The sequence below is a fragment of the Acartia tonsa genome, chromosome 11, assembly GCF_053477335.1.
Source record: "Acartia tonsa isolate MP-2025a chromosome 11, ASM5347733v1, whole genome shotgun sequence".
NCBI classification, from domain to species: Eukaryota; Metazoa; Arthropoda; class Copepoda; order Calanoida; family Acartiidae; genus Acartia; species Acartia tonsa.
Window position 1 is genome coordinate 39,450,449 of NC_137270.1, and position 12,643 is coordinate 39,463,091.

The 12,643-nt window shown below is 31.9% G+C and overlaps 2 protein-coding genes across 2 annotated transcripts in view; one reads left to right on the forward strand and one right to left on the reverse strand.

Annotated features, from left to right (window-relative positions):
• LOC145332133 (casein kinase I-like) overlaps nucleotides 1–11,471 on the forward strand; it is a 31,567-nt gene extending 20,096 nt beyond the window's left edge. Inside the window, exons 16-22 of the mRNA XM_080177079.1 lie at nucleotides 2,466–2,551; nucleotides 5,380–5,425; nucleotides 6,191–6,253; nucleotides 6,664–6,798; nucleotides 7,111–7,189; nucleotides 7,978–8,066; nucleotides 10,303–11,471. Of these exons, the coding sequence (XP_080033205.1) occupies nucleotides 2,466–2,551; nucleotides 5,380–5,425; nucleotides 6,191–6,253; nucleotides 6,664–6,798; nucleotides 7,111–7,189; nucleotides 7,978–8,066; nucleotides 10,303–10,375 (571 nt within the window). The 3' untranslated portion in view covers nucleotides 10,376–11,471. The remainder of the gene's footprint in view (nucleotides 1–2,465; nucleotides 2,552–5,379; nucleotides 5,426–6,190; nucleotides 6,254–6,663; nucleotides 6,799–7,110; nucleotides 7,190–7,977; nucleotides 8,067–10,302) is intronic.
• Rat1 (5'-3' exoribonuclease 2 Rat1) overlaps nucleotides 1–12,643 on the reverse strand; it is a gene marked incomplete at its 3' end in the record, with an annotated part of 66,949 nt that overhangs the window by 45,818 nt on the left and 8,488 nt on the right. The window contains exons 12-13 of the mRNA XM_080175900.1: nucleotides 12,423–12,536; nucleotides 11,796–11,865 (exon numbers count right to left, since the gene is read on the reverse strand). Of these exons, the coding sequence (XP_080032026.1) occupies nucleotides 11,796–11,865; nucleotides 12,423–12,536 (184 nt within the window). The remainder of the gene's footprint in view (nucleotides 1–11,795; nucleotides 11,866–12,422; nucleotides 12,537–12,643) is intronic.

Here is a 12,643-nt window from a genome sequence, read left to right on the forward strand (position 1 = left end):
AAAAAATCAGGTTGATATCTTTAAAAATAAGCTCAGAACGCATATTTTTAGTGTTTTGGGGGGTCTTTTGCTGAACAAGCCCCTAGAAGGAAAGTCCCAAAATGAAATCTGTAATGGTTCGTTGATTCAGTTATGTTAAAAAAGTATTATTTAAAAAAATCAGGTTGGTATCTCTAAAAATAAGCTCAGAACTGATATTTTTAGTGTTTGGGGGGTTTTTGTGCTCAACAAGCCCCAAGAAGGAAAGTCCCAAAATGAAATCTGTAATGGTTCGTTGATTCAGTTATGTTAAAAAAGTATTATTAAAAAAAAATCAGGTTGATATCTTTAAAAATAAACTCAGAACTCATATTTTTAGCGTTTGGGGGGTTTTTGTGCTCCACAAGCCCCAAGAAGGAAAGTGCCGAAATTCAATTTTCAAAGTTTTATGTGTACATCCAGTCATATAAGAGAGCCTACAAAAAGAATTAGGTTAATAACTATAAAAATAAGCCCACACGGCTCAGAACGCATATTTTTAGTGTTTTGGGGGGTCTTTTGCTCCACAAGCCCCCAGAAGGAAAGTCCCAAAATGAAATCTGTAATGGTTCGTTGATTCAGTTATGTTAAAAAAGAATTATTTTTAAAAAATCAGGTTGATATCTTAAAAAATAAGCTCAGAACGCACTTTTTTTTTGGGGGGGGGGGGTCTTTTGCTCCACAAGTCCCTAGAAGGAAAGTCCCAAAATGAAATCTGTAATGGTTCGTTGATTCAGTTATGTTAAAAAAGTATTATTGAAAAAAATCAGGTTGATATCTTTAAAAATAAGCTCAGAACTCATATTTTTAGTGTTTGGGGGGGTTTTGTGCTCCACAAGCCCCAAGAAGGAAAGTGCCGAAATTCAATTTTCAAAGTTTTATGTGTACATCCAGTCATATAAGAGAGCCTACAAAAAGAATTAGGTTGATAACTTTAAAAACAAGCTCACACGGCCCTCCCAAACTTTTATACTGAATTTCATTTCCTATAACTGTACAAACTTCCCCCCCCCCCCCCCTTATATTCGAAATGTGTGTAAATTTTAATGAAACTTTTACAAGTAAGTTCAAAGGTAGCGAAGCCTTTTGAAAACCGAAGAAAAACTTTGTATCAAAATAAAAAATAATATGATTAAAACCTGTTTTGTTAGCCCAGGTCCTTTATTATTTTTATTTAAACATCCTTGGAAAATTGTCTGTAATACAATATCATACATGATTTTTCAGTATGGCCAAGAATCGGTTCTAGTCCAGCGGATATTAATCGGTTACGAAGCCATACTGGAAATAATATCATTAATTTTTGTACTACATAAAATAATCCTAATATCATCTAATTCCTGCTTATTAAGAATCTAATCCGTATAGAAAATCATGAAATCGTAAAATACTAATCCTTGATTAATGTTCATATAGAATCGCCCAATTTTTGTAAAAAAAATCCAGGAATTCATCTTTATAAAAAGCAGGATGTCTGTGTGTGTATGTGTAGCTTAGGGATCTTGCCGACCACTGAACCGATATGGTTCTTCCTGACATTGAAGCTATTCTCTATTTTAGGAAGGGCACCACCACCATCTCTAAAAAAAATGCCCCCCCCCCCCCATTACAAAAAAAGAGAAAAAGTTTTCTTATACTTTTATTTTTAAAACTAAAATTTTCAGTTTAGGGATTGACCCCATCCCAATCCTTAGGTCAAGTGACCCTAGAGGCCTCTAAGACCTATATTAAAGAACATTAATAAAATATCATTAAACATACAATAGCTAACACATTATCATTTCTATATCTTAACCCGGCCAAAGAAACATTGCAATAATTCATTAACTTTACTGTTCTTTTTCATTGGCACTGCTGCGGTACTAAATAATTCCATACTACATTTGATGGATATATAAAAAGGATAAATATTTCTCAGTAGAACTTTAATTGCAGTACATTTAGGACTTTCATAGTAAAGGGTAAGAATCAAAATCAAAAGATAAAATAAAATAACGATAAAATTCAAAATTAAGTATTGCTTTTTTAAAGCCAGCCTTTAGGTACAAGTATTCTAAATTATCAAAATATTGACAATTAATACTTCTGACTGCACATTTAATAATGATAGCTAGAAGTATGTGGATACGTAAATGGACTGAAAGTTGATAAGAAATTTTAAAGAATATCAACGAATACCATAATCTCTATTGTAAGTTTGTTCATACTGTAATACTTATGTGTGTTACCATTTTTTTTTAGTGGTAAAGCTACTTCATATTTTAATACGTCTGTCTGTCTGTCATCAAAAGGCATTCAAAATACTATTATAATTTCATAAACGTTTCGTTGTTTCTATGATTTATAGCATATTTATTAACTTAACACCTTCTATATAATTCACTTTGTCCGTTTGTCCTCCTTTTTTTATTTTGCTTTATATGGATGTTTCCTTGTTTATATTATAGTTCTACCCATGAAAGTAGCAAGGCAGAGCTCAGTAAAGAGGAGAAATCTGAATACAAAGGGGTCAACAGCGAGGCTCATAAACTAGGTAAGATTACAGGGATCTAAAGGGATAAGACAAATATGATAAAGGGGGAGGTTATTTTCTAGTAAATTCCGTAAAAGTGTGTAAAGGTGTGTGTGTTATAAGGCCTAAAAATAGTAGTAGAACGATAAGGTGCTCCCTATTGTTCTATTCAATAGGGAATACAAATATATAGAGCACCTTATCGTTCTACTACTATTTTTAGGCCTTATAACACACACACCTTTACGGAATTTACTAGAAAATGACCTCCCCCTTTATGTTTATCCCCAATGATGATACACAAATTTACCCCTTCTGGAGATTACAATTATTGATTGAAACGTTTGGACATTGAAAAAAATGACCAAACCATTCAAAATTCAATAAAAGTCCCCAAGGTCGTTATGCCGACGAGTATGGAAATGTTATTATAAGACTTTGGGGACTAGTGTAATAAACCAACCTAATGTCCCCTCCCTCCCTGGTAAGAGTCACACATCCGACTGTGCAAAATGAATATCATACCGTGGACGATAAATTTATGTATATACAAAATTACTCCTGTAGATTAAAACTATTTTTTAAAAAGTTTGGACACTATTGGTGGGGAATCAAGCAATAAAATTAACAACTCAAGTACCTTAAGTTTTTTAGCCAATGAAAAAGAAAACGTGGTTATAAATCTTTGGGTACCAATGTCCCTCCCTGCGTGTTGACATATTGGAACCATAAACTTATCCAAATAGCTTTGATTTGTACTATGCTACTACGTAATTCTTGGATTTTATGACAATTATTTATTGTTATCAAAATTAATCTAACTTTTTGAAATGTATAAAAATTTTAGTTGAAAGAAAACTTATTTGGAGCTTATACATTGTTATTCAGTTCATTCAAGGAATAAATAATCTAAATAGTATTTAACAGGTTTTGAAATTGGCATGGTTCCATTAAATAGAAGTGATGGATATAAAATATATGTGGATATTATGACATGGGCGTCAATTTAGATTGCTAATATGGACCTCACTAATTGGTCAGTTGATCCAGTAGAAAAGGAGGGGATGAGGTAAGGGCCGGGTAATGAGAGCGATTATCGTTATTTTAACCAGCTGCTAGTATTTCTTTATCGGATTACATGAATATCTGGTACAACATCCAAGTAATGATATATCGATTGCACTTGCATGCATACTCTTGCGTAAATTTTAGTAAAGCAAGAATCCAAAGAAGATAAAGTATAGAATAGAATCCAGGTAGAAGATTCTGCCTGGCTAGCCTGAAGTAAAATTGGAACTTTTGAAAGACCAAAACGGCTACAAGGCTGTTAGTAAATAACATGATTTCAGTAATTATTCAGAAAAAATATTCAAAATAAATTTCTTTTCCAATGATTTACTAAAAGCCATGTAGCCAAGAATCCAGCTTCCTCTTCCCTATTCACAATGGATTAAAAATGAATTTAATGTGCATATTAAGCCTTAAAAAAATAATTATGTAAGAAAATTTACAACAAAATATTGTTCTCAGTATTTATATTATAAAACTAGGTTGCGCTCTTATGTTTCTTATATTAGATGTTGATACAAATTAAACTTTTCTAGTTTTGTCCAACTAGTCATTGTGATTTGTACTTTATAATTATTGTCTTTTCTGCGCAAGTCAAAGATTCCTTCAAATTTCCCAGAAATATTTAGGGTTTTCATTTCTATTCCTCCTTATTCTATGCAAGAATCACAAACTTTTGATTAAGCTATCTTCATAGCACTACTCTCTTCTTATAAGTATTTGCTTCACCATTGCCTCTAGGGTAGTAACCATCATCTTCATTTGTGTTTTGAAAAAAAAGAATTTAGATTCTGCCCCAACCAGTTATTTTTGTTTTGAAATAATTCTTTGTGTATTTGGTTATTGTTTCTCGGAGGGTGTCACCCCAACACTCCCCGTCCATGCCAAATAGCCTAAAACCTTACTAAATACTTAATAGAAAGAATTGTTTATGATACTTTTACAAAATTAAAGATTTCTACAAAATTATTCTTTTTTCCAATATACCCATCTCTCTCTATGTTGTTCATGAATTTCTAGTTGTGTCTGATTGCGCAATTATAGCTAATATTAATATATTTTTAAACAGTGTTTTTATATTCATAAAATAGCCAATAAACAGCATAAATCTATAGATAAATAGCTTTCTCAATGGACGATAAATTAATCTTCCCAAAAAATTCCTCTGTAAAAATATTGCTTTTAAAACTAGTGGCTGCTTCCAAGCCTCTTGGGGCTCTGTATTCAAAGGGCACAAAAAAAAGCTTAAAACCATCTCATGATCTTAATCTGATAATAAAATAGTCTAAAACCATCACGAGACCTATGTGAAGCTTACTTAAAATAAAGAACCCAATTAGTTCAGTAGTTATTAAAATCTATATTTATATAATAGAATTATTTTTAAAATTAGTGCCACATAACAAACTTATTTTGTATATGAAGTTATTTTTTATAATATTTGTTTGTACACTTTGAAAAATGTTTACAAGATCAGTCTACAAACTAGGTTTTAACGAAGTGGGACAACTTAGTATTGTGTTTTCATTTCAGTTTCAGTGGGATGTTTCTATTGGTGAACAGTGCATTAATCGATATATTATTACTTGGATATTACACCAGATTTTAGTGTACTGTAATAAAGTGATATTAGCAGCTGGCTAAAATGACGATATCCACTACCCTCATACTATTACTGTATGAACGAACTCACCAATAAATGAGGTCCATGTTAGCAAGCTGAGTTAAAGGCAAATTTTTCCCTGTCATAATATTCTTTTTATTACTATTTTATATTTCAGATGCAGTGATAGAGAAAAAGAAAACAGATGCAAAAATGAAAATAAGGTAAAAATTGGCATTTCCAGTATGTCTTTGAAACCGATTAATATCCGCTAAATGAGAACCGGTTCTCAAACATACTGAAAAATAATTTATAGCATCTTTTTTACAGTCAATTTCCCACGAATATTAAATAATAATCATAAAAATAAAATTAATTTTGTTAGCACTAGCCTTCGGCCGCTCGAGGCTAACAAAAATAGTTTAATCTTAGGTATAATTTTTCATTTTAACATCCGCGGGAAGCTGTCTATAATACGATGCACATACACAAATTAACATTTTGTGTACGTGAAATAATTGGATGAAGGTTTTTGTATTTAAAAGTAAGCTTTTCCAAATATTAAACTAGTTTAGAGTAATTGCATGAAATTATTACATAATTAAGTGAGAAAAAAATATCATTAACATTCATCAATAATTATACAGAAACAAAATCTAATATATTTGAAAAAAAAATGAGAATCCAATCATCAATTGGATTATTAAAGACAATATGTTGAATCTCAATAAGATCTTATATTGTACCATAGCACTTTAACGAAAATTTTCTACATACAGCAATATGTAGTACTAGCGGCTTGACCCCCTTGAGTTCTCTAGAAGCAAATTAGCCCCCCCTCCCCACCCTTCAATCTTAGTTTAAAAGCAAAAAGAAAAAAATAGAGGGCTCATTTTATCTAAGGGTTATTTCTTTTGGGAGGGTGATTGTACCCTACCCCAAAATAGACATACTATTACTTTTATATAAGGATTATCAACCATATTTAGACCCTCAACAAGTCGGCTAAATCCAGGCAATGCAGATGTTGATGGAATGAGAAATTCACTAAGGTAATGAACATTAACAATGGATATAATATTACTTGATGTTGCACCAGATTATCATGTACTCTGACGAAGTAATGCTCGCAGCTGGCTAAAATAACGATTTCCTCCTTGTACACCTTGTAACCCATCCCTACCCTTCCTACTATTTAGATAAACTAACTGACCAATAAATGAGTTCCATGTTAACAAAATTTTATAATAACGTTTCCTTGTCATTGGCTTAACAACTTTTGGGAATCTTATTGAATTTTGATTGGTTAATTTATTTGAGTTCAGTTTTCAAACCACTAATTGTAATATACAGAAGGGATAATTTTGTGTATCATCATTGCCTTATCCCTTTAGATACCTGGTTATAAGTGATATATAGTAATTTATTGTGTATTGACAATTTTTTCAACTTGTTAATATAGTGACATGGAGTTGCAAAGCTACACACGAGGAAGTGGTGGCCAGGGCAGCGGTCAAGGAAGCAGCCAAGGGTATTACAGCAACAGCAGCACATCAGGAGCAGCCTCGTCTGGAGCACTGCACGGAGCCATTGCCAGGTAGAGAATTTAGAAGTTACAATACAATACTCTCTACATATTATTGTAATTTTTGCAGGGATATAAAGGGATAAGATAATGCAATGGCTGGAAAAATTTATTTACATCCCCAATGATGATACACAAAATTACCCTTTCTGTAGATTACAATTGAAACATTTGGACACCAAACTTAATGAACCAGCCTATTAAAATTCAATAAAAGTCCCCGAAGTTGATAACTTTTGGCTAATGAAAGCTTAAGTTCCAAGATTTTCCAATTAGTCTTGCTTTGAAATTGAATTATTGTTAATCTTATTATAATTTGTTCAGGAGAAAACCTGAGCGAAATCCAGCAGACAGACTTCTTAGATCTGTTGACTTTGATGCCATTGAGAGATTAACATATCAGGTGACAAATTTTATTTTAAGAAAATTAGATGAAAAATCTTGGGGTCAAGTCCCTTTCGTGGCAACGCCTCTTAAGGGACGTTTCGTCGTTTTTTTTTTATTAGTTTTTATTCGTTATTTTAGGTTAGGTTAGGTCAAGTTGGATTAGGTGTTTGCCCCGCAGAGTTAGATAATTGGCCTGCAGGTTTAGAGCCCTCCGCAGAGACTAGAAATAGGGGAAAAGCTAATGTGAAAATACGAAGAAACGCCCCTAAAGAGGCGTTGCTACAAAAGAGACTATACCCAAATCTAGATTTTTGTGTATAAGTAGTGCAACAATAACAACTTGAGAGCATTTTTAGTGAAGAAAGAACATTGAAGTATTATTCAGTATTATATGATCTTAACAATTTAAACAATTGGGTTTTTTGATATTACACTTTCAGCTAAGTTTGACGGTTTGAAGAACCATAGTAAGTTTTAGATCGATATATTATTACTTGGATGTTGCACCAAATTTTCATGTACTCAAATAAAGTGATACTCGCAGCTGGATAAAATAACAATACCCCTCAGCAACACCATTCCCTCCACTCCTACTGGATGAACGAACTGACCAATAAATGCGGTCCAAATTAGCAACCTATATTGACGACAAATTTTTCCCTCGACAATATAACCACGAATTCTATATCCATTACGTTGTATCAAAACCTATTAAACACCTTCGCAACTAAAACTAATAACCCTACAGGTTCTCTTTTATATAGCACCTTAACTCTGAAGTACCTATATTTTCTCCTCCTTTAGGAGGATCTACAGAGAGGCAACCAGAACCTGGCCAGAGTTACCCTCCAAGAGAAAAGATTATCCTTGTTGTGCTTTCAATGGAGGAAAAGGTAAATTGATCAGATGTTTAGTCAGGTAGGGAGGGGACATTGGACTGTAAATTAATCAAAGTTTTATAAACAAGATATCTCAATAGTTGACCTAAAAACTTGGCGTACTATCATTGAAATACAAACCTTTAGAAACCAAACTTTTCACCAATAATTTAAATCTACAGAATGGGTAATTTTGTTAATCATAATCAACATAAATCTATCGTCCATTGTAAGATCCCTATGTTATGAAAATTAAATGTTTGGTTCAAATCTCGGTCAAAACTGCATCATAACTGAAATCTATTATAGTTTGACCTATGCATGACATTAATTATAAGGAGGGTACACCTTGGCAGTAATATATCATTAATGAGCTTTGATAGAACTTCCATACAAAGATTGTACAATGAAAGGGTCAGTCAGTAAACCAAGAAAACCTTCCTTTTAGACTGTCAATGCACAGTGATCTAAAGGGATAAGACAATGTCTGATAAATTGATATACATATATCCTCAATGTTGAAACGCAATATTACCACTTGTAGATGACGATTAGTGTCTGAACGTTTTAACACTTAACCTAATGAACCTACCAATCAACATTTAATAAAAGTCGCCAAAGTTGTTAAGCCAACGAATAAGAAAACGTAATTATAAAACTTTGGGGACTAAGCAAAATATATGATTTATACAAAACTTTTGCTTAATAATAGTACAAACATTTAAAATTTTAACTATCTAATTAAATGCTACTTCTTAAGGCTTAATCTGACATGCCTTGTATCTAATCTTAAAACAAAGAATAAATATAAGGATATTGAATATAAAAATTATTTTTCCACAAAGTACTACTGAATAATATTACTGTTAATTTTGTCTGGCAGATAAGTTAGAGGCAAGGACATCTAAGGGGGGGGAGGTAAAGGGGTGATTACCCCCTCCAAATGAATTTGAGGGTGCCGTAGGAAAATCTTTAAATTTAAACCCCCCCACAAAAAAAAATAAATAAAAAAGCTAAAGATTACCCCCCCCCCCCTAAATACAAAAGCTTGGATGTTCTATGTCAGAGGCAAAAAAAAGTTTTTTTTCCCCCTAAAATCTATATCAATGTGTTTAAAGCAAAATCCGTCTTTATCAAGATCAATAAATTACATAATATTTTTTTTACTATCAAATGTACTTAGTAAATTGAATTGCGTAATATAAAATTGCAATAAAAAAGGCATACATTCACACAATTAGGATGGTTTCAAATCTTTTTTACATAAAGTCATTGCTATAATCTAATGAATTGATTTTTTTGTGTGCGTTATCCTCTACTAAAATACTACTAAGAAAATTTCAATGGTCTATTAAAAATGACCAAAAATATCTCCACCAAATTTTAACAAAATTAACTTTTTTTGGAACATCCTATATTCTTCTAAAGAAAATGCATATAATATGATTAAAATTTGTTTTTATTATTTACTTTAATGTTGATGTATGGCTTCCTTATAATCTAAACATCCCTAATATTTAGTATAATAGAACGTAAATTATATATCATCCTAGTAAGTTGTCTGTAGTAAAGGATCTCTCTAATCGGTGAACCGATAGGGTTCTCCTTTGCTATGTAGCTTTGCAAAGGTTCTGTAATGATTTTAGGCTATTTAATTTTCAGATTTAAGAATTTTAAATAGTTTTAAACTATTTTTCGAGCCTATAGATGCTAAAGGCGTAGCCGCTAGTAATCCAATAAAATAAAATATGCGAAGCAAAATAATCTTAAACACATTTGCCAAAATGGTTGTGCTTTCTTGTGAAGCTTTATACATGCCAAGGGGCAGATTTGGGCTATTTTTCTTAATGATTTGTCCTTATTAATAAAGAGGCTAGCATTATTGATTGAAATAGATTGTGGTCAGTTTTCAATTCTGAGCTTTAATTCGTGTTCAAAACACATGATATAAGAAAATAGATAAAATTGCTGTATTAAAGAGCATAGGTAATACATTAAAAATGTCAAGTTTTTTTCTGAAGCTTAAGATCTCGAAAATTACTGGTCTGAATGGGTTGTACTTTTAAGGGAAGCGTTGTAAATGTCTTGAGCTGGTTTTCAGTTACACCCCCCTCCCCCTCCGGCGTCATTCCTCACCCTAAAGGCTAGGGGCGGAGAAACCAGTAGATTTTATGGAGTTAACTTTGACGGGAAAACTGTATTTCTTAAAGATAAAATATCCCTAATTATACCTACCTATTTTTTTATTCAGGTATAAAAGTGTTTTCTTTGATGATGGAGAGTCAGAATACAAACCAGCAAAAAATAAAGAAGACAAAAAATAATCAAAATTTTCATTATTTGTTTTTGTATTATGGATACAGTTCGTTATCGCATCGTATAATAGACAGCTTTCAGTGGATATTAAAATGAAAAATTATAAGATTAAAATCATCTAAAATTGGTATTCATTTTTTTAATGTTCCTTGAAAATTGCCTGTAATACGATATTCTTCGTGATTTTTCAGTATGGTTGAGAACCGGATCAAATCCAGCGGATATCAATCGGTTGCAAAGCCATACTGGAAATCATTCTTTTTTCCTAAATTTTTACCATATACACAAAAAAAAATGTGTCGAAAAGACCTAAACTTAAGTCTAAAAAACTATGTATTTTTTGATCCTTTTTAACTTATAAATATTGTATTTACTATTTATACTGTGATTTTAAAGTTTTTTCGAATCATGGAAATGAAACGAAGTAGCGGGTTTCGTCGTATTTTCACAGTAGCTTTTCTCATATTTTTAGACCCTGTGGGGGCTTCTAATCTATCAAAAGCTACTGTAAAAATACGACGAAACCTGCTTCCTCGTTTTCTTTCCATGGTCCGATTTTTCATATTATAACGATATTTGGAATGTGCCAAAATCTAAAGTTATTTGTATAAAAATCTTCTTCTTTTTCGAAAATTCAAAATATTTTGAAATCTAAATGTAATAGTTCAAATGTTGATTTATTAGAGGAAAAAATGACACCTTAATGACGCCAGTTTTCTTCCACTTTATTTGCAGAGTAAATAATCTAATATCTTAAAAATGCTGAATATGGAGGTAAATAATCCAGGTGCCATATCTTTGTTATCAATGTCAGAAATATCAAAATACATTCCCTCACCCATGTAATAAAAAATTTAGCAATATCACTTAATTCGCTGTTGGACCACCTTGACACCTTTACAACCCTTTATTTTTAGCTCTACTTTTAAGTCCTAAAACATTAACCTTTTGATCGTATTTAAATACAAGGGATGGTACTTTCCCCCCAAAAAAATTACAAGTTTAGTAGGCAGGGGTAAATAATGGTTGTCCAATGTTGGAATTTGTGATATTACAAAAAAATTTGTTATATCTAGCAATAGTCAATAAATATATAACAAATAAGATCTTAAAAACTATTAATTTATAGTGTTACTATTAACAAAGAAAGGTATATTACAAATGGATTTATCATGACTTGGATTTTACACTTGATTATCAAGTACTATAATAAAGTGAAACTTGTAGCTGGCTGAAATAACGATAACCCCCCATCCACCCCTTTTATCAAATCCTCTTTACTCCTACTGGATGAACGAACTGACCAATAAATAAGGTCCACTTTAGAAACCTAAATTGACTATTTTTCCCCTGTCATAATATATACGTATACATCTTATTACCCTACTAAAGACCAGAGGCAAAGAACTACTAAAAAAAGCTACTTACCCCTGTTCTATAGACTGATTTCTTGTAAAGATTGACCAGTCTGTCAATAGCCCCTTCACGGATCTCCAAACTAAAATTAATTTTGGGTTAAGTTTTATCTGAGCTGGATCTTTAAATCATTTTAGTGGTGAGCCAGATCGGGGTGAGCCGAATTTCCGCCAATCACAGCGCGGCATTTCATAAAATGCTGTGCTCTCATTGGTGGAAAGTTGGCTCACCCCGATCTGGCTCACCACTAAAATGATTTAAAGATCCAGCTCTGTCTTCCAGGGAGTAAGAGGACATTAAATTCTAAATTAAAATGGTTCTCAAAGTTTTAATAACATCTTCTGTTATTGGGTTTGCTTTAAAAAGTTTTAACTTTAACCAAATATTGATATTGGTTTGTAAGTACAATATAGCTGTGTTACCTTTAATTTTATGTTACAGAAGAAGGCTTTTTTTACTAATAATAAGCAATAACAATATATCATTTCATTGTTTCTTCAACATCAGGCGCATGACATAAATAATATTAGTGAGGTACTTAATGCATAAGGATAACTGGAATATAGTTATAAAATTACATTATAGGGTTGTTTCTATGTAGAATGCCAAATAATCAAGCAAATAATAAAACATACAGACCTTGGCAAATGCGGTAAGAAATCGTTTCCCACAAAGAAACACATGAATACCCAATCGTCGACGACACGTTCAAAATCATACGGGAACGGAAGGTTAGGCATCACCAGATCTTTCCTGAAAAAATTGTGAATTACAATGATACGAAGTTTAAAAAAATGTGTTTTTAACAGTAATATTCGGTTGTTGATAAAAAAAAAGTATTGCACCCAAAAATCACATAA